Raw genomic sequence first — 24,689 nt, 5'->3', positions numbered from 1 at the left:
CTCTCTAATCATTCTCTCTTTGAGATAGAGTCAACTTTTTGTTAACCTAACTTTTCTCATGTATCATATAACACAGAGACAGCTTCTAATCTGCCATTTTACCCTAGAAGTTTTATTTGTGTGTGTGTGTGTGTGTGTGTGTGTGATGTATGTGTGTATAGATATGTGTGTGGGTGTGAGTGTGAGTGCCTTATCGCTCTCTGCCCTATTTCCTTCAGACAGGATCTCTCACTGACCCTGGAGCGCCCTGTTTTTTTTTCTGGCATTTTCCACTTACCATTTCCACTTTCCATTTACCTAGCCTGGCAGCCAGCAAGCCTCAGCTGCCTTCCTGCCTCTTCCTTCCCAGCAATGGAGTTACAGGCATGCATGGACATGGCAAGTTTTTCTTCTTAGGTTTTTTGAGACAGGGTCCTCACTATTTAGCCCAGACTGGCCTGGAACTCAGAGATCTGCCTGCCTTTGCCTCCTGAGTTCTGGGATTAAAGGTGTGAGCTGCCAAGCCCACCCTAAGGCAGGCTTTTTATATGGGTGCTGGGGATCAGAATGCAAGTCTTCATGCTTGCACAGCATCTGCTGTTACCCAGTGCACCTCCCCAGCCCTATCTTCCTTATTTATAGTCATCTTTTATATTTACTTCTTCTTTGCAATTACTATTATTTGAGACAGGGTCTCTATGCACTTCACAGGACCTTCATTCTCTTAGTTCCAGACACTGAAAGATCTAGTCTTCTCAAATGAACACTTTACCTTTTGCCAGGCTGATGGTGTAGGCCTTTCATCCCAGCACTTGGGAGGCAGAGGCAGGCAACAAAACCACCTTTCCTCCAGTGCAGAGTACCTTCTCTGTGCTTCATCAGCCCTGGCTGATGCCTGAGCAGCAGCAGTGAGGAGAGTTTTCTGAGTTAAAAACATACATAGGCACTTGGTGCTCTGATGAACAGGACAGATGCTGCTTGTGTTAGTACCTAGCAACCTAAAGTACACACAGCTGATAGTTTGAGAGACGAGTTTTATTTCCTTTTTATAAAAAATATTTTATTATTATTTTATGTGTATGTGTGTATTGCCTGCATGTATGGAAGTGTACCTGTGTCATGCAATGCTCGTAGAGGTCAGAAGAGGGTGTCGTAGCCCCTAGAACTGGAGTTATGGACAGTTGTTAGCTGCCATGTGGTTGCTGGGATTTGAACTCAGGTCCTCTGCAAGAACATTCAGTGTTCTTAATCGCCTAGCCATCTCTCCAGCCCCAAGAGAGACAGATTTTATCTCTAAGGAATAGTTATTGAAAGAAAATCAGTTTTGCTAAGCTATGTGGAAGAGCAGCAGTGTGGGCTTTTCAGAAGGGGAGGCAGTGCTGACTGCTGGCTGGCTGCAGCTCCAGGACACCTAGGGATACCTGCTGCCTTGTCTCTAGCTCTTCTCAAAGGAAGGCGGTTTTGTGGCTTTACTGGAGTACAGATCTGAGAAGGGAGTTAAAGGGCTTTTTTGCTGGTGACTTGTGATATAAGAATAGTAGAATTTGAAAAAAGAAATCTCAAGAAAAAGTAATAAAAGTATAACATTGTGCATGACAGTGATGAACTTGAAATTTTCTGCGATGTTGGAAAATGGAGTGTTTACCCCTTGCTCAGCATCTCAGTGCTGTCTGTAGATGTCATGTTGCCTTTACTGAAGTCTAAGAGATAATGCAGTTATGACCAACATTGCAGTCATCATTAGAAGATACCAGCCTTGTGTTCTCTAATAACTGTCCAGAGGGAGAGCCTAGGCTGCTTTGTTTTCCTTGCTCCTGAAGGGTGGTTTGGTACTGTTGCAAACAAAGGAATAATGATCTCCTTCATGTATCCCTCATTGTGAGCTATTCAAAGGAACACTTCCAGTTAAAAATTAAAAAAATACCATTCTAATTAAAAATTACTCAGTGTCTTTAATCAAACAAGATTTTCCTTATAGAATCTGGAGGAATGAAGTTTCAACCCATGTCACTCTGTGGGTGGGCCTTGAAAATGTACTCTGTGAAACACCAGCTATGAAAGTCATGTTATCTCATTCATTTGTTTGTTCGTCCATTCGTTCATTCATTCAGTGCTGGGGACTGAATGGACCTCATACATCATAGGCAAGCACTCTACCACTGAGTCTCAGCCCCAATACAGTTTCATTTATATGGACTATCTAGAATGAGCAAATCCATAGATAGATAGTTACAAGGGGTTTGGGTAGGGTGGGAGGCATATAGGACATCAATATGATTTGAAAAGTATGTTTATTAACAGAGTAATTAACACTTTAGAAAATCAGACTGTTATTTTGGTAGTTTTCAGGATGACTGAGTAGAAGGCATGGAAATTTCCTCTCTTCTCTCTGTCCCTGTACATGCACAGCACTCCAGCATCCCGAACCAAGTGGTCCATTAGTCACAACTGATGACCCTACAGTCACCATTGTCTTTAGGGGCCACAGTTCACATTAGTGTTCCCCTTTGGTGCTGTGTATGCTGTGGAGGTGCTGTGAGTTTGCACAGTTAATGACGTGTCTATCACGACAGCGGCATTTGGGTGGTTTGAGTCAGCCCAAAGGCTGTCTCTGCTGTCTGTTCACTCCTCCTTCCCTCTGATGCCCCCCCGTCACTCCTCTTTTTACCATCTCCAGAGTTTCACCTCTCTCAGAATGTCACATAGTCAGAATCATATTTTTCAGAATGTCTTCTTAGTAACACACATTTAAGTTTCTTCGTGGATTGTTATTGCTTGAGCATCCACATCTTCTATTTCTCTTTCTTTTTACCCCTCACTTCACAGTGTGCTTATTTGTTCTCCTGTTGAAGGGTATCTTGGTTGATCCCACATTTTGGCAGTTATGAAAAGCCACTGTAAAATATGTGTGCATGTTTTTGTGTCACATGGGACTTTCTTTTCTTTTTTTGAGACAAGGTCTCCCTGTAGCCCCAGCTGGCCTGAACTCACTATTTAGACCAGGTTGGCCTTGATCTCACAGAGATCCACCTGCCTTTGCCTCCCAAGTGCTGGGATTAAAGCTGTGTGCCACCACTCCCTACTTGGAAATGGTTTTCAATGCCTCCGTATAAATATCAAGATGCATGATTGTTGGATTGTATGGTGAAAGTATTTAGTGTTGTGGGAAGTGGTCAGACTCCTCTACAGTGGCCATCCCACTTTGCACTCCCATCAGCAGCTGAAGTTCCTGTTTAGCACACCTCGTCAGCACTTGTAGTGTCAGTGCTGGGTTTAGTTCCTTGTTCTAGCTTGACTTTTCTGGTTACTGTGATATGGAGCAGCCTTTCACCTGCTTATTTGCATTTCAGTGTCTTCTTTGGTTGGGTCTTTGATCCATTTTCCAATAGGATTGTTATTGTTCATTTAAGAAATCTTTATCAGATATGCCTTTTGCAAATATTTCCCACCGCTATATGGCTTCTTTTTCACTCTTGACAGTGCTTTTTTTCCACAGTAGAAATCACAAGTTTTAATAAACTTTAGCTTATGAATTATTTTAAAATATTTTATTTGTTATTTTTATTTTGTGTGTATGAGTGTATTGCCTGCATGTATGTAAGTGAGCTTGTGTCATGCAGTGCCCATGAAAGTCAGAAGAGGGCATTAGATTCCCCTGGAACTGGAGTTACGGACAGTTGTTAGCTGCTGTGTGGGTGCTGGGAGTTGTACCTGGGTCCTCTGCAAGAGCAGTCAGTGTTTTTAAACTTAAAAAAAAAAATTTATTATTTTTATTTTATGTGTATGTGTGTATTGCCTGCATGTAGGTAAGTGTCGTGCAGTGCCCGCGGAGGTCAGAAGAGGCTGTTGGATCCCCTGATACTGGAGTTATGGACAGTTGTTAGCTGCCATGTGGGTGCTGGGATTTGAAGCCTGGTCTTTTGCAAGAACAACCAGTGTTCTTAACCGCTGAGCCATCTCTCCAGCCCCACAGTCAGTGCTTTTAACCGCTGAACCAACTCTCCAATCTCCAGCTTATGAATTCTTGTTTTTGAGACAGGGTCTTGTCTCTAGCTTATGAATTCTTTCATGTATTGTGTCTTTTGTGTTGTATCTGAAAAACAGTCTTCAAACCCAGTGCTGTCTAGGTTTTCTCCTTTTTCTGCAAGGAATTATAGTTTTGCACTTTACACTTCATTCATGTGTTGTTTTTAAAGATCTATTTTTATTTTGATTTAAAATTTAAATTACATTAAATAATTTATTTATCTTATTCTGTGTATGGGAGCATGCATGCCAGGGTAGGTGCATAGAGATCGGAGGAGAACCTGTGGGAGTTGGTTTTCTCCTTGTGCTGTGTAGATCTCAGGGTTCTAACTCAGGTTGGTGGCAAGTGCCTTTACCCACTGAGCTATCTCACTGGCCCATTCATTTTTGTTTTTAATTGGACCACAGTTGAACATATGAGTACAGTGTGGCATTTCAGTACACGTACACAGTGTATGATGATCACATCAGGAAAATTGCCACACTCATCAGGTGAGACATTTGTCATAGTTATCCTCCTGTGTTAGAGTGTTAGAAGCTAGCTTTTCCTCTCAGCTGCACCCTGCTCCTGTGAGCCAGCCTCCTGTTCTGCTCCGTTTCTAGGCCGGGGTGATCACTATACTCTTCTGTACTTTTTTCTATCACTTATGAATATAAGCGAGAACATCCAGGATCTGTCTTTCTGTGCTTAGAGAGAGAGAGAGAGAGAGAGAGAGAGAGAGAGAGAGAGAGAGAGAGGAGAGAGAGAGAGAGGGAGGAGTGAGTCTTGTGTGTGTGTGTGTGTGTGCGTACACATGTATGCACATGAGTGTGGGGGCCAGAGGTGGACATTGAGTCTCTCCCTCCGTCACTTTCCACCTTATTTTTTTAAGACATGGTCTCTCACTGAACCTAGAGCTCAGCCTGGCTTAGTTTACTTAGCATAATGTCCTCTAGTTCTGTCCAGGTTGCTGCAAATGGCAACATTTCTTCCCTTTATGACTGAGTGAATAGTATTCGATTGTGTGTAAATGTGTACATATGCCATATCTTCTTTGTTCATCCATTAGTAGGTGTTGCTAAAATTCCTTCCGGGAGACACAAATGAGATCCAAGCCCCTCCTAGGACAAACCGAGGTCCAATTTCTCCAAACTGCAGAATTCTGGTTTGTAACTAGAGAGTTTATTGGGTTTACTTACAGAGCAGTGGGTGAGGGTTTACTCACAGAAGTGTGAATGCTCCCCCCCAAGGCCTCCCTGGAAAGTCTCCATCGAGGCGTGGATTGTGACCACTCCAGAGCCTCACAAAATGGCGAGAAGCCTCCCTACAGCTTCCACTGTTTATATACCGTTAGTCCCTTCCCCTCATGCAGTTAGGGCTGACTTGTTGGTTGAGAGGGGTGGCTGACTCTTCCTGTTCCTCCTTTCTTGCTGAAGGTCAACAGTCAACAAATTTGTGATGATCCTAGGCAAGTAGGTGGAACCACACTTGGGAAGAGGGCGTCTATCCATAGCTTCCCAGTCGGAGGACAGTCCTGTGTAACAGTAGGCATGCAAGTTGTTAATCCATTCTTCAGTAGACATATGGGTTGGTTTATCTTTGGTAATTGTGAGTAGCACTACAGTAAACATGAGTACAGATGTCTCTTGGACATACTGATTTCAGTTCCTTTATGTATAAGGCAAATATTCCTTTGAATATATGGTAGCTGGGTCATGTGGTAGTTCTATTTTTTTTTTTGCAGCCTACTCTTTTTCACAATGATTCACTAATTTACATCCCTACCAACATTGTACAAAAGTTTCTCTTTCTTTGTGTCCTTGCTAGCATTTTTAGTTTTGTCTTTTTTTATAATGGCCTTTCGAACTGGGATGAGAGCATATCTCATTCTTGTTTTAATTTGCATTTTGTGATGGTTGGTGATGTTGAGCATTTTACGTAGTTGTTGGTCTTTTTTAAATGCTTTCTTGAGAAATGATTTTTTTGGAACTTTTGTCTGTTTTAAAATCAGACTTTTTTCTTTTTGCTGCTGGATTGTTTGAATTCCTTGCATACACTGGGTATTAATATTTTACTGACTGAATAATTTTAAAATATTTTCTCCTATTACTTTGTTGTTTCTTTTGTTGTGTGGAACCTTTTATTTTGGCATAATCTTCTTTCTCACTTTTGTTTGTTTTTGCCTATGCTTTTGGGGTCATATCCAAAAAACTCTTTGCCTATTCCTATGTCTAAAGCTCTCCCCCTGTGTGTTTGTCTAGTGGTTTTCAGTTTTGAATCTTACATGTAAGTCTTTGATTCATTTTTGGATTGACTTTTATATATGGTGAGAGATTGGGTGTGGTTCTCTTATCTGCATGTAGATTCACAGTTTTCCTACACAGTTTATTGAACAGACTTTCCTTTCTCCAAAGTATGGTTCATGTTGCCTTTTTGGAAAAACAGTTGTCTGTAGATGTGTAGATTCATTTTTGGGTTCTTTAATCTGTTCAGTTAATCTGTTTTTATGTCATTTTTCTTGCAGTTTTGAGTATTGTAGTTAAAGTACCTCTAGTTTCCCCATTTCCCCCTTGATAACACCTGTCTCCTACTGTCCCCCTCTCGAGCTCCTTCTTCCCCTTTACCTCCATAGTTTCCTTTGCATTTTTCTGGTTCCCGTATTTATATCAGAATTTAAACTCATGTCTAAGGATTTGAAGCTAAGATCCACAAATGAGAGAGAACATAGATCACATATTTTTCTAAGTCTGTGTTACTTCACTTAGTATAACAGTTTCTAGTTCCATCCATTTACCTGAAAATTTCATGATTTTTGTCTTCTTTACTGCTGAATAGAACCTCATTGTGTAAATGGTACCACATTTCCATTATCCATTCATCAGTTGAAGGACATTTAGGTTGTTTCCATTTCTTAGTTATTGTGAAAAGAGCAACAACAAACATGGCTGTGCAAGTATCTCTATAGTAGGATGGGTTGTTTGGGCATATGCCAAGGAGTGGTATAGCTGGATCAGAGTTCTAGCTGATTAAGAGTTCTCCATACTGATTTCCATAGTGAGCGTACCAGTTTGCAATCCCACCAGTAGTGAATGAGGGTTCCGCTTTCCCCACATCTATACCAGTATTTGGTGTCATTTGTTCTCTTCATCTTAGTCATCCTGACTGGGGTAAGATGAAATCTTACTAAGGATGTTGAACTCTTCTTAAGGCGTTCTTAGCCACTGTTAGTTCATTTGAGAGCTCTCTGTTCAGATCTGTAGCCCATATAGCCCCTTTTAGATAGATCATTTGTTTTTTTTTTTCTTTCTTTTCTTTTTTTGAGACAGGGTCTCCCTGTAGCACCAGCTGGCCTGGAACTCACTATGTAGACCAGGCTGGCCTCGAACTCACAGAGCTCCACCGGCCTCTGCCTCGAGAGTGCTGGGATTAAAGGTGTGCACCACCACGCCCGGCTCAGATCCTTTGTTTCTTGATTTCTTCTATATTCTGGGTATGAATCCTCTGTGTGGCGAAGATTGTTTCCCACTCTGTAGGGTTCTTCTTCACATGATTGGTTGTTTCTTTTGCTGTACAGAAGCTTTTTAGTTTAATGAGGTCCTATTTGTCTATTGTTGACCTTACTTCCTGAGTGATGTCTGACTTAGAAAGTCCTTTCCTGCACCTGTGTCTTGTAGGGTACAACATATGCTTTCTTCTAATAGTTTCAGTGTCTCAGGTTTCACATTAAGGTTTCTGATCCATTTGGAGTTGACTTTTGTGTAGAGTGATTGATAATGAGTCTGATTTTATTCTTCTACAGGTGGAGATCCTGTTTTTTCCAGCACCATTTGTTGAAGATTCTGTCTTTCCTCTTTGCACTTTTGTCAAGTGCAATGGCGTGCACTCATGTTTGGGTCTTTTATTTTGTTCCACTGATCTACATGTCTGTTTTTGTGCCAGCACCATGCTGTTTTTGTTACTATAGCTCTGGAATGTAGTTTGAGATCTGTCTGGTATGATGGTCCCCCCAGCATTGCTTTGGATGTACAGGGTCTTTTGTGATTCTATATAAATTTTAGGATTTTTTTTTCTTCTATTTCTGTGAAAAATGTCATGGGAGTGATCGGGATTGCATTGAATCTATAAATTGCTTTTGTTAGCATGGTCATCTTCCTAATATTAATTCTACTAGTCCACGTGCCTGGGAGGTCCTTCCATCTCTGCATCTCTCTCTGTGCCTTTCTTTCTTCTTGGTCTTTTTGAGCCCTCCTTCTTCAGAGATTTAGTTTTCATTGTAGAGGCCTGTAACGTCATTGGTTGGGTTTATTCCTAGATATTTCATTTCTTTGAGGCTATCACAAATGAGAGGGTTTCCATGAACTTTTTCTCTGATTGCTTATTATTGGAATATAGGAAGGCTACTGATTTTTGTAAATTGATTTTCTATCCTGCTACTTTGCTGAAAGTGTTGATCATTTCTAGAAGTTTTCTGGTGGAATTTTTGCAATCTCTTATGTGTAATATCATATCTGAAAATAGGGATAATTTGACCTCTTCTTTGCCAATTAGTATCCCTTTGATTTCCTTGTCTTACTGCTTTAGTTAGAATTTTAATCATTATATTGAAAAGAAGTGGGGATAGTGGGCAGCCTTATTTCATTCCTGATTTTAATGGGAATGCTTCAAGTTCTTCTCCATTTAGAATGATGTTGATTGTGGGTTTGTTATATAGAGCCTTAATTATGTTGAGGTATATTCCTTCAAGTTCAATTCCCTCTAGGACTTTTAGCATGAATGCATATTGGATTTTTGTCAAAGGTCTTTTCTGAATTTATTGAGGTGATCATGTGACTTTTGTCTTTAAGTCTATGATTTTTTATGTTTATTGACTTATGTTTTGAATCATCCCTCCATCTCTGGAATAAAGCCAACTTGGTCATGGTGAGTGATCTTTTTGATATGTTTTTGATATGAGTATGTTGTTGAGAATTTTTGCGTCTGTGTTCGTTATGGATTATGGGCCTATAGTTTTCTTTTGTGTGTGTGGTGTCTTCTCCTGGTTTTGGTATTAGAGTAATACTGGCTTCATAGAGGGGTTTGGGAGTTCTTCAGTTTTTTTCTTTTTTGAGACAGGGTCTCCCTGTAGCCCCAGCTGTCCTGGAACTCACTATGTAGACCAGGCTGGCCTTGAACTGACAGAGATCCATCTGCCTCTGCTGCTGAGTGCTGGGATTAAAGGCGTGCGCCACCACGCCCGGCAGTTTCTATCTTTTTGAACAATTTAAGTAGTATTGATTATAGATTTTTGAAGGGCTGGTAAAATTCTTCTGAGACTACATCTTGGCCTGGACTTTTTTTAGTTGGGAAGCTTTGTATTACTGTTTCAATTTCCTTATTTGTTATAAATCTTTTTAAGTTGTTGATCTCTTCTTTAACTTTGGTGGTTCATTGAATTTAGAAAGTTGTCCATTTCTTTTAGATTTTCTTTTTTTTAACTTAAAAAAATTATTGAACATTTCATACATGCATATAAGGTGTTTTGATCAAATCCATGCCCACTCCTTCCCCTCCAGCTCCTCCCATATCTCCTCATCACTTTTTCCTGAACAACTTCACATGCTCTTTCTTTCTTTTCTTTTTTTTTAATGGGGCTCTTTGCTACTCTAACATTCCCCCCTCTGAAGAGGTAACCCTAAAATCTTTTAGGGATTAGATAAGAGCTCCCAAATACTTTGGACACTTTTGGCCTTTAGAACAGAGTATGTTGCTAAGAGGCCCACTGACATTTTGACTTTTAGCCAAGAACTGGCTACTTTTCTTTGGGGTCTTTTTACCCTAACTGCCCTAGCCAATTCCTGCCTTCTATTCTTACCATACCATCCCCTGAAGAAGTTACTCAAATTGCCGATAGGGAATCGGGACGCAGACTGCTCTGGCTTCTTCCATACTGAACAGGGATGCAGGGTGAGGCAGTTGGGGTACCCCTTCAGTGGGTCTATCTAAAAGACTCCCAAATTGCATAACTCTTAACTATAGGGAGAAAAGAAAGTCCTTGACTGGTGAATAGGAGATGTGAAGGAGAAGTAAAGGCAAGAGTAGTTAGCATTACAAGTTCTAGACAGGGAACTGGAACTAGAAAAAAGTCAAAATGGCAAATTTCAAACATTCCTATCAGAGTCCATTGGAATTTCTTGATGAGAGCTTCCAAAAGCATCCCTCCATTGAGTTCCTCCTCATTTTTCTTTTGTCTGCCAAGGCTATACTCAAGAGTGATGGACTCAGGATTTGTTTTCAGGCACTTTATAGCTGTTGGAGTGGTTAGAATCAGTGTCAGTTCCCTCACAAAGGCTTCGCCACGTGGAGGCAGGTTCCAGGTGCTCTCAGGTGGTCCCCTGAGTTTGCAGCCCCTATGCCAGAGGGAGGCCAGAACAGGCACTCTCAAGTAGTCTGCTGAGATTTCAGCCCCTACACTGATGGAGGTTGGAGTAGGCACTCCTCCTGTTAGATTTTCTAATTTAATAGACTGTAGGTTTTTAAGGTATTCCCTTATAATGTTCTGGATCTTTGGTGTCTATTGTGATGTTTCCTCTTTTATCTTTGTTTTTGTTGATTTGGATTTTCCCTTTTGGCTAACTGGGCTAAGGGTCTGCCTATCTTGCTTATCTTTTCAAAGAACCAGCTCTTGGATTCATTGATTCTTTGTATTGTTTCCTTGTTTCTATTTCATTGATTTATGCTCTGATTTTTGTTATTTCTTCTTGTCTCCTGGGCTTGGGTTTGGTTTGTTCTTGCTTTTCCAGATTCTTGAGTTGTACCGTTAAGTCATTTATTTGTGCTCTTTCTGTTTTTATTTTACTTTTAAATTTTTAAATGAAGGTGCTTAGCGCTATTAACTTCCCTCTTAGGATTGTTTTAAAGTATCCCACAGATTTTGTTTTGTTGTATTATTATTTTCGTTTAGTTCCAGGGATACTTTTATTTCTTTCTTGATTTTTATCATTCAAGAGTGTGTTGTTTAATCTCCATGAGTTCATGTAATTACTATACCTTCTTTTGCTGTTGATTTTTTTTTTTGGTCTTTTTTTCTTACTTTTTTAAATTGAGCTTTTAAAATTTCCCACTCAAATCCAGACCCTCTCCCCTATCCAGGCCTCTTCCTATCCCCCCACCAAACCCTACGCACTCCACCATACGTGCTGAGTCCTGTTCATTCAGGTGTTTGTGCTCAGATGTCCTTCAGTGTAAATGCATCCACTGGAGTCTAGTCAGCACATGCAGTGATTGTATGTAAGCCATACTCTCCCTCACCCAGCAGTAGTCAGTCTCAAGTAGTTCTCAATCTAGTGCTGGCCCACCACGTATTTCTTACCTCCCCTTTGGGCCCTTAATTGAGCTGACATGGGTCCCAGGCTCAAATGAGCAAGCTTCCAGTGGCCTGGAGGCCTCCACCTCTCTGTGTTCATGAACCAGCCCTTGCCCTTACAATCTTTCCGCCTCCTCTTCTGAAATGGTGCCAGAGCCAGAAGACACTGTACAGTCTCTTATTCTCCAAAACTTGGTCAGTATGGCCTTCTGTGTGCATCGCACTCTGATGTACATAGATGCCTCACTGGTGAGAGTTGAGGAATACATTAGCCCTTTCTCTACCCCTTATTCTGCTGTGTTCCATGAGCCTTAGTTGTAGAGATTTGACTGCAGAAGGGTTTCCCTGTAGCCCCAGCAGGCCTGGAACTTGCTATGTAGACCAGGATGGCCTTGAATTCACAGAGATCTGCTTGCCTCTGCCTCGCTAGTGTTGGGATTAATGGCGTGCACCACCATACCTGACTCTTGCTGTTGATTTTAAGCTCATTACAAGGTGGTCTGATAGAATGCATGTAATTTTTTCAGTTTTTTTTTGTATTGGTTTTTGTATCAGTTTTGTTTTATGCCTCAGTATGTGGTCTATTTTTAGAGAAACTTCCATGGGTTGCTGAGTAGAATGTGTACTCTTTGGTGCTTGGATGGAATATTCTGTAGTGTCTGTTAAGTCCATTCGATGTATGATATCATTTAATTCTGAATGATTTCTCTGTTCTTTGTCCAGTTGACCTGTCTATTGGAGATAGTGGGGTGTTGAAGTCACTTACTGAGTTGGGGTTAATCTGTTTCAAAGTTTAGTAGTACTCATTTTATGAAATTGGGTGCACCAGAGTTTGGTTCATGATTGTAATGTTTTCTTGGTCAATTATTCCCTTGATCAGAATGAAGTGATCTTCTTTAAAAAAATTTTTTAATTAAAATTTTGTATATTTCATACAGAAAATCCTCTTTATACCCCTTTCCCCTTTGGCACACTCCCATACCACCCCCCCCTGCTGGAGTCCATACATTCTGTCATTTCTGGTAAGGCCTATCATGTAAAGTTAGTGTCTCCAGATGTCCCTCAGTGCAAGTTCATTCACTGAGTTCTAGTCAGCCTATCTAGAGTCCCTCCCTTTAAGAAGATCAGCTCTTCTGCACCCAGCAATAATTAGCTGCCAATAATTCTTTGACTGAGGTTGAGGTCTGCTGTCCATTTCCACAGTTCTGTGCTGAGTTTTTGTCTGCTTAAGTTTGCATGGGTCTTGTGCATGCTGACACCATTAATGTAGGTTTGTATGAGAAGAGTCCCAGGAGCCTGTTTCTGTATGGTCATCCTCCTCCTCTCACATTCTTTCTGCCCCCTCTTCTGCTGCAATGGTCCCTGAGACCTCGGTGGGTGTATTTTAATATAGGAGTCCTGTCCAAGGACCCACACCCGGCAGACTCTTATTCTCTGTGTTTTAGCCATTTGTGACCTTTTGTGTTCCTGGCCCTCTATCACATGAGGGAGTTTCATTGATGAGAATTGAAAGATGCATTAGTGTTCTCTTCATCCCTTGTTCTATGTTCTGTGAGTCTTAGGTGTAGAGGTTGCATCCTAGATGTGCCACTTAGACTTGGGCAATTCACAATCTCTATGTGTGACCAGTTGGGAACTCTGTAATTATCTCTGTCTCTTGGAAAAGAAGCTTCTTTGATGGGTGGTGACTGAGATACTTGTCTATAAATTTAAGGATCCATATTTTGCACATAGTAAGAAATTACATTGGCCTAGGGATGTGAAGCTTTGGAGTTTTCTCTAAGATCTATGACCTCTCCAGCTATGTGTATTTGGCTAGCTTTACAGTACCACTCATGATTTTCTGCCTATTGAGTGGGTTTTAAGTTCAATTAGGTAGCTGTTGATTACCTCCAAGATAAAAGTGCCACTACTGCACCAATATTGTTTTCTGTGCTGGTCATTGATGTTGTTTTTAGGCCTTGAAGCTGGGATTGGACCATTGATTGATGTTCTCCCTTACTAGCTTAACATAGTGCTCTCCAAAACAATGAGAGCTAGCCTTCAGGGGAGGTGGCTTCCAGGTCAGTTCTAGCTCCATTGCTCCAAATCCCATGTCCAAAGTATGTCCTGTCTTCAGCAATAGGTCTTACCTATAAGTTTTGGGAGGCGATCAAGGACTGTGTAATTTTGGGAGTCTCTTGGACTACCTTGGCCAACAACTCAAAGAAAAGTTTCTTCTGTCTGGCACTGCTTCTTGTTATGTAACCTTCAGCTATACTCACGGACTCATGTAGGGATATTGAATGTGTAATTTTTTCAGTAGGTTTTTGTACTAAACAATTCCCTGTTTTTTTTTTTCTTATACTAGCTAGGCACTATTTATCCCTCCTCTTTCTCTACATCTTATCCTCCATCCCCACCCTCCCCACTTAAAATGTCTCTATTTTCCCCATGTCTCCCTTGATAATTTCTGCTGTGGTCCCACCTTTCTTGAGCTCCGTCTTCCCCTTTATTCCCATAGTTCTTTGTACAGCTCTTCTTGTCCCCCTTCCATTTAAGAGTCTCATGCTCTATTGATTGAGCTAGCCAGGCATTCCCCTTCCATTTAACTCCCCCCTTTTTATACATTTCTCCCTTAGTAACACCTGACTCCTACCTATTGTTCTTCCCTCTCATGTTTTTTCCCTTTACCTTCCTGGTTCCCTTCCATTTTTTTGGCTCTTGCAGTTACATCAGGATATGTACTCATAAGGATTTTGTGCTAGGATCCACAAATGAGGGAGAACTTAGGTCTTTTGCTTTTCTGAGTCTGTGCTACTTAGTATAACAGTTTCTAGATCCATCCATTTACCTGCAAATTTCATTCTTTCATCTTTCTTTACTGCTGAGTAGAACTCCATTGTGTAAATGAACCACATTTTCATTAACCACTGATCAGTTGAGGGACACTTAGGTTGCTTCCATCTTTTAGCTCTTGTGAAGAGCAGTAACAAACATAGTTGTATAAATATCTCTGCAATAGGATGAGTCCTTTGGTATATGCCAAGGAGTGGTATAACTGATCATATGGTAGGTTCGTTTTTAGTTTTGTTAAGTTTTCCACACTGCTTTCCATAGGGGTTGCATGAGTTTGCGATCTCACCAGCAGTGAATGAGCGTTCCCCTTTGTCCACATCCTCGCATCTATGGAATAAAGCTGACTTGATCATAGTGGCTGATCTTTTTGATGTGTGCCTGTATGCAGGTTGCAAGTATTTTGTTGAGAATTTTTGCATCTATGTTTAATAAGGATATGGGTCTATAGTTTTCTTTTTTTTGGTTGTGTTTTTACATTGTTTGGGTATTAGAGTGATGCTGGCTTTATAGAAAGAATTTGGGAGTTCTCCCTCTGTTTTTGTCTTTTTGAATAATTTAGTATTGGTTGGAGATCTTCTTTAAATGTCTGGTGGAATTCTGCTGTAAATCCATCTGGGCCTGGGCTTTTTTTTAGTCAGGATGTTTTGTATTACAGTTTTGATTTCCTTATATGTTATGGGTTTGTTTAAACTGTTGTTCTCTTCTTGGTTTAACTTTGGTGGCTCTCATGATTTTAGATATCCATCCATTTCTTTTAGGTTTTCAAATTTAATAGAGTATAGGTTTTAAAAGTATTCCCTTATAATGTTCTGGATCTTTCTGGTGTCTGTTATGACGTTTCCCCTTTCATCTTTGATTTTGTTGACTTGGATTTGCTTGCTCTTTCTTTTGGTTAGCTGGGTTAAGAGTCTGTCTATCTTGTTCAGTCCATTGATATTTAAAGTTATTATTGAAAGCTGTGTATTGGTTGCCATCATTTTGATGACCTTTTTACATTCTTTGTCTAATTTTGTGTTTCCACAATTATATCTTCATTTAGTTTCTTTCTGTTGACTCTGGGGTTGTTTCTCTCTCCATTCTTTGTATTGCTTCAAGTATTCTTTGAAGGGCTGGTTTTCTGGAAATGTATTCTTTCATTCTATCTGTGTCATGGAATATTTTTCTTTCTTCAAGTATAATAGACATTTTTGCTAGGTAAAGTATTTTCTGGTTTGGCATCTATAGTCATTTAGAACTAGGAATAACTTGGTCCAGGCTCTTTTGACTTTCATAGTTTGCATTGATAAGTCAGCTATAATTCTGGTGGGTTTTTCTTTATATGTGAGTTGCTTTTCTTTTGCAGCTTTCAGTATTCTCTCTTTGTTCTGTACACTTAGTGCTTTTACTCTGATATGCTGTGGGAAGTTTCTTTTCTGGTCCTATCTATTCAGTGTTCTTTGTGCTTCTTGTATGTGTATGGGCATGTCTTTCCTTAATTTTGGGAAATTCTCTTCAAAATCCTGTTTAGGATCTGCTCAATACCATTAATCTGATTTCCTTCCTCCATGCCTATGATACATAGATTTGGTCTTTTGATGGTGTCCCACATTTCCTGCATATTCCATTCCTGTGTTTTAAAATTTTTTTCATAATCTTTGCTTGAGTGGTCCAATTCTTCAACTCTATCGTCCAGTCTTGTAATTCTGTTTTCTGTTTCATTTATTTTATTGGTGAGGCTTTCTCCTGTTATTTCAAATTTCTTATTGAGTTTTTCACTTGCTTCTTTTCAGACTGAGTTTTCTTCAGTTTTTCTATTTTATGAATTTAGTCAGAAGTTTATCTCTATCTTCCTTTAGTTGTTTTGTTTGTTGTATGTTCTTTAAATTCATTGATTTCTTTGATCCTGTTTATGATTGTTCTTTTAAATTCTGTGTCCTGGGTTGTCTCTAGGGTGTTCTCCTTGTAGACCTCTTCTTTAGGACTGCTGGGGTTTGGTGGGAACATAATGTTTTGGTTTTCCATATTATTATTTTTCTGTTGTGATTTTGACATGTGGATTTCTTTTGTTGTTTGAGATTCTGCTATGAAACTCAAGCCTTCCTTTGTTAAGTTCAAGTCTGTTTCTGTTTGTATTATTGGTGTGCCGTGGTTGTTTTCTTATTGGATATGTATAGGTGGTTGGTCTAGGTTTTGTTTTCTCTCAGATTTTATATTGGAAGGAACAGATGGCTTCAGTTCAGCTACTTAGGAGCTCCCACAGAGGCCTAAGTCAGGCTCCAGTCAGGTATACTCAGGCTGCACCCCTCCTAGCAGGCAGTCATAGCACAATTTGGGAAATTCGCTAAGGGGAAGCTTGATTTAGGCACTCTCAGGTGGTCTGCTAAGGTCTCAGCCCCTACTGTAGAGAGGGCAGGTCTAGCCCTGATGAAATTGGGGCGGGGGGGGGGGGACAGGTGGTTCTAACATAGGGGGTTGGGCACAGTGGGATTTGGGGAAGCTCACGTCACCTGGAAGCTGGATCCCGGCACTCTCAGGTGGTCTGGTAAGCTGAAGTGATCTTTATCTCTTCTGATTTATTGTAATCTGAAGTCTGTTTTGTCAGATATTAGAATCATAACATCTACTTATTTTTTAGTACCATTTCCTTGGAATATTTTTTTTCATCCTTTCACCCTAAGGTGATGCCTAAGGTGAAGATAAGATGAGTTTCTTGTCGACAATCAAAAGATGGATTTTGTTTTTTATGTCATTCAGCTAATGTGTGTCTTTTTACTGTGGCTTGGGCTTGCCTGGGACTTTGAAGGCTGTTCACGACATTTTGTCCTTCCTTCTGTTCTCTCTCTACCGTTTTTCCCTTGCTCCTTCTACTCTCCATTTAGAATTCTGATTTGATAAATTGTTTCCTTTGTACAGGGGAAGTGGAAGTCAACAAAAGGGATAATTTATGGCACTGCCTCTACCACATGTTCACTTACCCACCTGTAACTGAGCTCAAGTACTCAGTGCTCATCCACCCCATCTCCTCCTCCTGAGGACACCATGGTGGGCAGCAAATGGACAGTAACTAAATTGTGGTATCTGATAATGTTTGTTTAGGGGAATAGGAAGTACCATCAGTAGTGGGGGTACACCTTATCAAGATGTCAGCTGAGGGAGAATTGTTATACAAGAGGGGACAGGAGATGTAGATGGTAGGGGTTGGCTGGAGAGGCAGAGGCAGTAGTCAGAAGCTGAGGGCCTGATGCAGGATGGTGCTGGTGTGTTCAAATGAGGGGAGAACGGGAGACAAAGGCAGAGGTTAATGGAACTGCCACCTTCCTCTTCCTCCCCACCTCCCACTTGCCTCATTCCAGTTCTCCCCAGAATCTACTTTAGGCTTTTGTCACCACTACTCGAGAAAACAACCTCTGTCAAAGTTGCAGTGATGTCCATGGTGCTAGGCCCAGCTGTCAGCACCCTCTTGCTCCTCCTCGCTGAGGGTAGATCTCTAGTCCTCAGCTCAGTGCACTGTCTTCCTTTTTTAGTTTTGACTGTTGAATTCTCTGTTCCATCCTACGTAACTGTTCTTATCTTCTAGAAAAGCCTCATGAGGGGCTGGAGAGATGGCTCAGTGGTTAGGAGCACTGGTTGTTCTTACAGAGGACCTGGCTTCAGTTCCCAGCACCCATATGGCTGCTAACAGCCCTCTGTAGCTCCAGTTCCAGGGGATCCAGTGCCCTCTTCTGACCTTTGTGGGCATTGCAGGCAGGGATGCACTCACACACATATAGGCATTACACTCATAACCATAAAAATGGATTGAAAAATAAGAAAGCTTCCTGGCTTCATTTCCTTTGTTCTGTCACAGTGCAAGGGAAGCTTTGGCTGCCTGCTTTTCTCTTTCCAGCTCTTCTGGTAGCTATTTGAGCCAAACTTTTGTCTCCTTTACTCCAGAAAAGCACCTTTTGTCAAGGTTGCATTGACTTCCATGGTGTCAAACCCAGCTGTCAATTCTCGGGTCTGTCCTTGCTCAGCCTGTCGGCAGTGTCTGACACTGTTGACAGTTTCCTTCATGTGCTCCAGGAGATGGCCAGGGGCTTGGTGCCCCGCTCTTGGCAGGCTGCATCTCAGTGTGCCTGTGTGCGCCTGAACATCTGAGAGCTCTCCTTTGTGCTCGGACTTCTTTTCTCCTGCTGCTTTTGTTCCGCAGCATCAGGACGGTGTGTGGCATTTGCTAATGGTTCCTTTTTTTTTTTTTTTTTTTTTTTCTTGAGACAGGGTCTCCCTCCTGTAGCCCGAGCTGGCCTGGAACTTACTATGAAGAACTCATAGAGATCCGCCTCCTGGGATTAAAGACATGCAGCACCACAGCTGGCGGTTCTTTTTTGTTTGTTTGTTTTTCAGGGATTTCTTTACCTTTTTTTGAGGGGGGGGGTTGTTCTTTACTCTTTAACTCGAGCCTAGCCTTTCTCCCTAAGCAGTGCAGATTTTTATATCGAATTCTCATTCAGTCTTTCCATCTGATTTGTATACATTTCAAATTCAACAGTGCTCACTTATCCAAACCATTCCTTTTGTAGTCTCTCCTGACTCAGGAAATGGCAACTCAGTCTTCCTAATTTCTTTTTAAAAAATATTGTATCTATTACTTTTATGTGTATGAGTGTATTGCCTGCATGTATGTAAGTGTACCTGTGTTGTGCAATGCCCATGGAGGTCAGAAGAGGGTATCAGATCCCCTGAAACTGGATTTATGGATGGTTGTTAGTAACCAAGTTGGTACTGACAATTGAACCCAGGTCCTCAGCAAGAGCAGCCAGTACTCTTAACCACTAAGCCAACTCTCCAGCCCTGGGCTTTTCAGTTTCTTAGACTGAGAGCTTCGTGTTTATTTTCACCTGTCCTAGCAGGTGTGCTTTCAAAACACCCACAGCTCCATCACTTCTTGACATCTGCTGCACAGGTCTGAGTGGTCACCTCTGCATTATTTTGTGGTCAGTTCTTTCTTGGTCTCTGCTTCTGTCCTTGCCCCTATTTATTTTTGTCCTATCAACTAGGGTGAGTTTTTCTCTGTGTCTGATCATGTCACTCCTCTATTCAGAATCCTATAGTAGATTCCTGTCTTCCTCAGGATCAAAGCCAACTTGCTAATTACCACATGTAAGGATCAGCACATGGAACAAAGTCCTGTGTGCCCTGGACTCCCAGTAATTTTTACCATCAGCTCTTATTCTGCTCCTCTCTTGAATACACCCTAGGCATCCTGCTTGAGTCCTTGGCACTGCTGTTATCTCATGTGCTCCTAGTCTTGTCCCCTCCTGTCCCATCACTCTTCTTCATATGGCATCCTGGTGAGATGTGCACACACTCCTGCTGGTACTTCCTCTTCCTCTGTGCCCATACTGAACATCAGACATACTGCAATTTAATTACTTGTTATCTATTTACTTACATTTATTGCTATGTCCCTTACTGGAATGTGATGTTGCAAGGGTGACACCTTTCCTCGCTGGTGTCCTCAGTTGTAGAATGAGAGCTTGGATGCAGTGAGCTCCATACTAAACAATTGCTGGATGAACAAATTTCAGGAAGTTTCTGTTGTAAGTGCTAATTCCCTTTGCCATCTAACCTCTGACTTTAATGTGATATACTGTTTTACTGCCCAGTTACTACTTTCCCTGCTCTTGAATCCTTACTCCGACTTCTGTTACAGTGTAGACCACTATTCACATTTCTTCACCAGCACTTGGTTTTCTCTTTGACCTATTTCCTGTGCTCAGGAGGAGGTGGTGGCCTCACTAGTGTTCTCTTGTGGAGCCAGTGTTTCTTTGGTCCCCAGGATTGTCTTTTGGCCTCTCTTACATGTACTGTAATGTTGACATCTGGCTCATTGTGCTCTTCTCCATTCTCAGTTTTGTTTTCTAAGTAGAGTCATTACAGGGGTGGTTACCACTTGGTTCAAAATCTTTCTCATTACACAGCCACCACCTCATTTTCAGAGGTCCACACCGGCGTGCTCCCTAGAGTCCAGCATCACCTGGAATGCTTTTGTTTCAGAGTCTTCAAGTTTTCCCCACATGGTCCACAAGCTCTAGTGCAGTTTTGTTTTTAGCATTCTGTCTTTGACTATGGTGAGGTTGTGTATTTCTCGACCTATCGTGTTGTGGCCATCTGTTGTCCCAGCTCTGACAGAAATGAAGTGACATTAAAACACATGATCCATGGTCTAATTAAAAATGTGCTTGACATCAAAAAAATGTTGATTTCATAGACTTGGAGAGTAGAATAATAGTTACCAAGGACCAGGATTGAGGGCGTGGGTCACTGGATGCCAAATTTCAGTTCAGAAAAATAAAATTTTAGATCTATTGTGCAACACAGCAACATGGTGAAGAACAACATACTGCATTTGAAAATCACCAAGAGTAGTCAGTGAGCAATGTTTTCAGTGTCTGAGCAATGATGACGGTATGTAGATGAGCAGGGCCTCTGTTACTTTAGTACAGTTGGGCACCGCGCATGTGAGGAACAAGACCTCAAGCCAGTGCAGTAAAACTGTACAGTTTTTATTAAAATAAACTGATGAAATTTAAGACTTAAAATTCTTTGTTCAACTATGGTTTACTTTGATGTGTGGTGTATTTATTGAAGTTATTTTTATCCATATTGATTTTCAATACCTCTTTTACATTAAAACTCTGTATAATGGAACCTGCACCATTTACCTATCGGGTTGTGGTACCAGCATGGTTTTTGAGTGCTGCTGAAGCTCTTAGAAAGCTTTAGTGTTGGGAGGGACTGTGCTCTCTCATTGATTTTACTGTTCAGAATTGCTGGTAAGAGTCTGACTCTTTTTACTTCCACTTGATCTTGAAAAACATTTGATCAAGTTATGAAAAGAGAATCCTCAGTGGGTTTCCCCACCATAATAGTATTAAACTAGACTAATTGACTAGTTAATATAAATTGACATTTTTATCAAAATGTTGTATTAGTGAAATGTCCAAAGTTTTACTTTTCATAGTTTAGATCTTTTGTTTTCTTTAGATGCCAAAGACATATCTTTTGTTAGTTATAAAAATGACAGCCAGTAATGTCAATGACCTATTAATCTTGCTTTATTTCAGATATGCTTCCTCCTCTTTGCTGTTCTCTATGTTGTTTCCTACTTCATCATCACAAGATACAAGAGGAAATCAGGCAAGTGGAGACTTTTGGTTTCTGCTCTCACAGAGCTCAGTGTGCTGGGTGTGGTGTATGGGCTTGTCTACATTTCAGTATAGCAGTGCATCGAACATGCTAGGAGCAAAACAGACAGTTGCCTGGTACTAAGGACACTGAAAATAACCTCCAGGGTACCTGACTACTCCTAGGGTCACCCTCTTAGAACAGAGCCCTTATTTATCACAGTTCTTTTACCAAATTAAGAATAGTGCTGGCTGCTTAGTGTCTGGGAATTCCAGAGTTTATGAGGCATTTAGTTCCTTGTGGCTGGTTCTGACTGAATGTCCTGCTCACCGAGCCCCATCCGTTTTCTACTACTAGAATTGTCTTTTCTTTATCTAAAGCATGCAGAATTTAGAGTCTCTACAGTTGTACTGGATTCAATTGTACAACATCCTTATCTAGTCAGAGGGTCCATTCATTGGGTGATTAATTCACATTTTCAGGTCAGAGCTTTAATGCACTCTGGCAGTTGCCTTGTTACCTTTTGCTAAATCTCAGCTGTTTTCTTGAGACCACAGTATTTTCTGTGCTGATTGATGGTAGGTGCTGTGTGATACTTGAGGGTTCCATGGACTAAGGATTCTTTGATATGTTATCCGTTGACAACTTGCCAAATTGAGGGAACTAAGGAGATAGTTCTTGCTCCAGTGTGTTGCTTTAGTGCTGTCACTTGGCTCTGTGACTGTGAGGAAGGACTCTTTGGATCCTGCAGTCTGTGAAAAATTTAAAGATCTGCAGTAAAGACACTTGGGCACATGGTTTCATAGATATGTATACAGGAGGAAGGAGAGGGCATGAGTAAAAGATCATAAATGCACTGTTTAATGGCTTTCCTAAACAATGAGGGGATGCATAGGAAAACTGCCGACTTAGGTGATTTCCAGAGTAATCCAGGGGCTGCAGCAAGCAAGCAACACTGGAGTGTGTTGATGGTGTAGGCAGACATGGGTAGGGAAGTAGAACCTTTGCTGCAGAACTGCTGATAGATTGGATGTGGGTGGAGCAGTATGAAAATTAGCCATGAGGGGCCTGGAGACATGGTACGAGCACTAGCCGTTCTTGCAGAGGACCCTGGTTTGAATGGTGGCTAACAGTTGTTTGTAACTTCAGTTTCAGGGAATCAGACACCCTCTTCTGACCTCCTCAGGCATTTTAATCCAAGAGAAAAAACACTACCAAAAGTAGGGTTTGGGGCTGGAGATGGCTCAGCAGTTAAAAGCACTGGCTACTCCTGCAGAAGACCGAAGTTCAGTTCTCAGGACCCCATGGTGGCTAACAATTGCCTGTACCTCCAGTTCCAGGAGATCCAACATCCTTATCTGGCCTCTGTGGGCTTCACATGACATGGGTGCACTTACATACACACAGGCAAAACACTCATACACATAAAAATAAAAATAAATATTAAAAGAGAAAATGAACTATGAATCTAATTTTGTGGTGCCTTTGGCTATAAAGTTATTTTGGGCAGCCTGTAATTTAGGGTGGACAGAATGACCCAAACACTCCATTGACACTGAGGCAGATGAGCTCCCAGAAGTTCAGAGGCCCAAAGGGAGCTGTTAGGACATTAGACAGACAAGGATTGGGATGGACTGAGAGGGCTTTGCAAATTTATGTACTTATGCAATCTCCTTGGCTGGTAAGTTTGTGAGGAAGGAAAAGAGATGGCGGCTAAGAGGCCTGAGAGAAGGAGGGGTGGGGCAGGAAGGTGTGGAGTGAAGGCTGCCTGCAGCTTAGAAAAATACTCAGAACTCGACGCTTTTGTCTGTGACTTGGACAGTGCTTCAGTTATTGAGGTGACATTCTCTAAGGTAGTTGAGGTTGGTTCAAGAACATCCTGCACTTCCTTTGCTAATGAAAGTTCAAATTAAAGAAAAGCTGGCTAGTTAAAAAAGTATGAAGTTTTATAATTGAAGCCTGTGGACTGTCAACAACCAGACATTTCATTCATTAACACCTTTGCCTAGTGTTATCTAATAGTGTAGCTCATGATGGTCCTAAGTTCTAAGTTTTATTCTTGTGAGTACTAAGTGTTTAGGAAATTTTTAATTTATATGTGTCAGTTAGTTAGCATTTCTCAAACCACAATAATCAATTCTTTAATCATGTATCTTTCTACCTGTTAACAATGAGATTTAAATTAGGATTTTGCTGAAATAAACACAATGTACTTTGAAAGTTTTTTCCATGCAGTAACTGATTTTTTAACGTTTATGTTTTTGGTATATTTTAAATAAAGCAATGAAACATTTTCTTGGAAGATACAATACTATTAATACCTTAAATATTTTTACAGATGAACAAGAAGACGAGGATGCCGTAGTCAACAGGATATCGTATGTATTCTAAAACCCGGTTCTGCTATAGTTCTGAAGTCAGATCCTGAAGCAAACAGTTGCCTGAAGTACTAAACAGTATAAATCCTTAAAAAGCACATGGAAGCAAATACATGCAATTATTTGGAATTGGTAATCTCTTGCAAAAATACACTTATTTAAGTTGTGTGCAGTACAACGCCTGTAATCCTAGCACTGCTGAGATGGAGGCAGGATGATCAGGAATTCAGTGCTAGCCTCAGCTACATGAGACTATCTCCAAATGACAAAAGAGAGGGGGCAGGGAGACAGGTTTTTACCTTTAGAAAATTTAATGAAGAAATGGGCTTGAATTTGGTAAAACTAAGGAGGGCCTAGCTTGGCATGGTGGCACAGGCCTGTAGTCTCAGCACTCTAGTGGTGGAGCCAAGAAGGATGGAGTTCAAACCGGAGAGAAATATCCTGGGCTAGGTGGCAGGACCCTGTAACAAAGGCAAAGCAAGCCAATTGTCAGTCAGCCATTTGCATGTGTCCTGAGTAGACTTCTGAGACAGGAACAGCTAGACTTTCTGGTCAATGGCACTGTTGCCAGCTGAGAACACAGAGGGGCCTAGACTGTCTGGTCAGTTCCTGATGTATGCGGGAGATAGGTTAGAAAGACAACTTATTTTTTGAAGTATCAAACTGAATGGCAAACAGTAAACACTTTTCTGTTAGATTTTGTTGTATTAAAATATGAAATCAAAATCCCAGGTGTGCCTTTGTGAGAGGGCATCTGTGTTCCAGAATTTATTTTTAGTGCTGTACTTTACAGGATTTCAAATTAATGCCAGGTGTGGTGGCACATGCCTTTAGTCCTAGCACTCGGGAGGCAGAGGCAGGCGGATCTCTGTGAGTTTAAGGCCAGCCTGGTCTACATAGTGAATTCCAGACCAGATAGACCTATAGGAAGACTCTGTCTCAAAAAGACCAAAAAAAAAAAAAAAAAGATCTAAAATCAAAAGGAAGGTTAGAAAAAGGC

The 24,689-nt window shown here is 41.0% G+C and overlaps 1 protein-coding gene across 6 annotated transcripts in view; it reads left to right on the top strand.

The window, feature by feature from the left end:
- Lmbr1 (limb development membrane protein 1) overlaps positions 1-24,689 on the top strand; it is a 180,690-nt gene that overhangs the window by 20,718 nt on the left and 135,283 nt on the right. For 4 of the 6 annotated variants that reach the window (XM_029570476.1, XM_008847270.3, XM_008847271.3 and 1 more), the window contains exons 2-3: positions 21,251-21,323; positions 23,650-23,689. The exons of 1 other annotated variant lie outside the window; for it this stretch is intronic. In XM_029570476.1, the coding sequence (XP_029426336.1) occupies positions 21,251-21,323; positions 23,650-23,689 (113 nt within the window). Of the gene's footprint in view, positions 1-21,250; positions 21,324-23,649; positions 23,690-24,689 lie in introns of those variants that run through there. One more of the 6 variants, XM_029570478.1, reaches the window with a different exon arrangement.

This window comes from Nannospalax galili, unplaced genomic scaffold, assembly GCF_000622305.1.
Source record: "Nannospalax galili isolate Female #2095 unplaced genomic scaffold, S.galili_v1.0 scaffold302, whole genome shotgun sequence".
Taxonomy (NCBI): domain Eukaryota; kingdom Metazoa; phylum Chordata; class Mammalia; order Rodentia; family Spalacidae; genus Nannospalax; species Nannospalax galili.
Note: the sequence above shows the minus strand (reverse complement) of the source record. Positions and strands in the feature narration are given on the sequence as shown.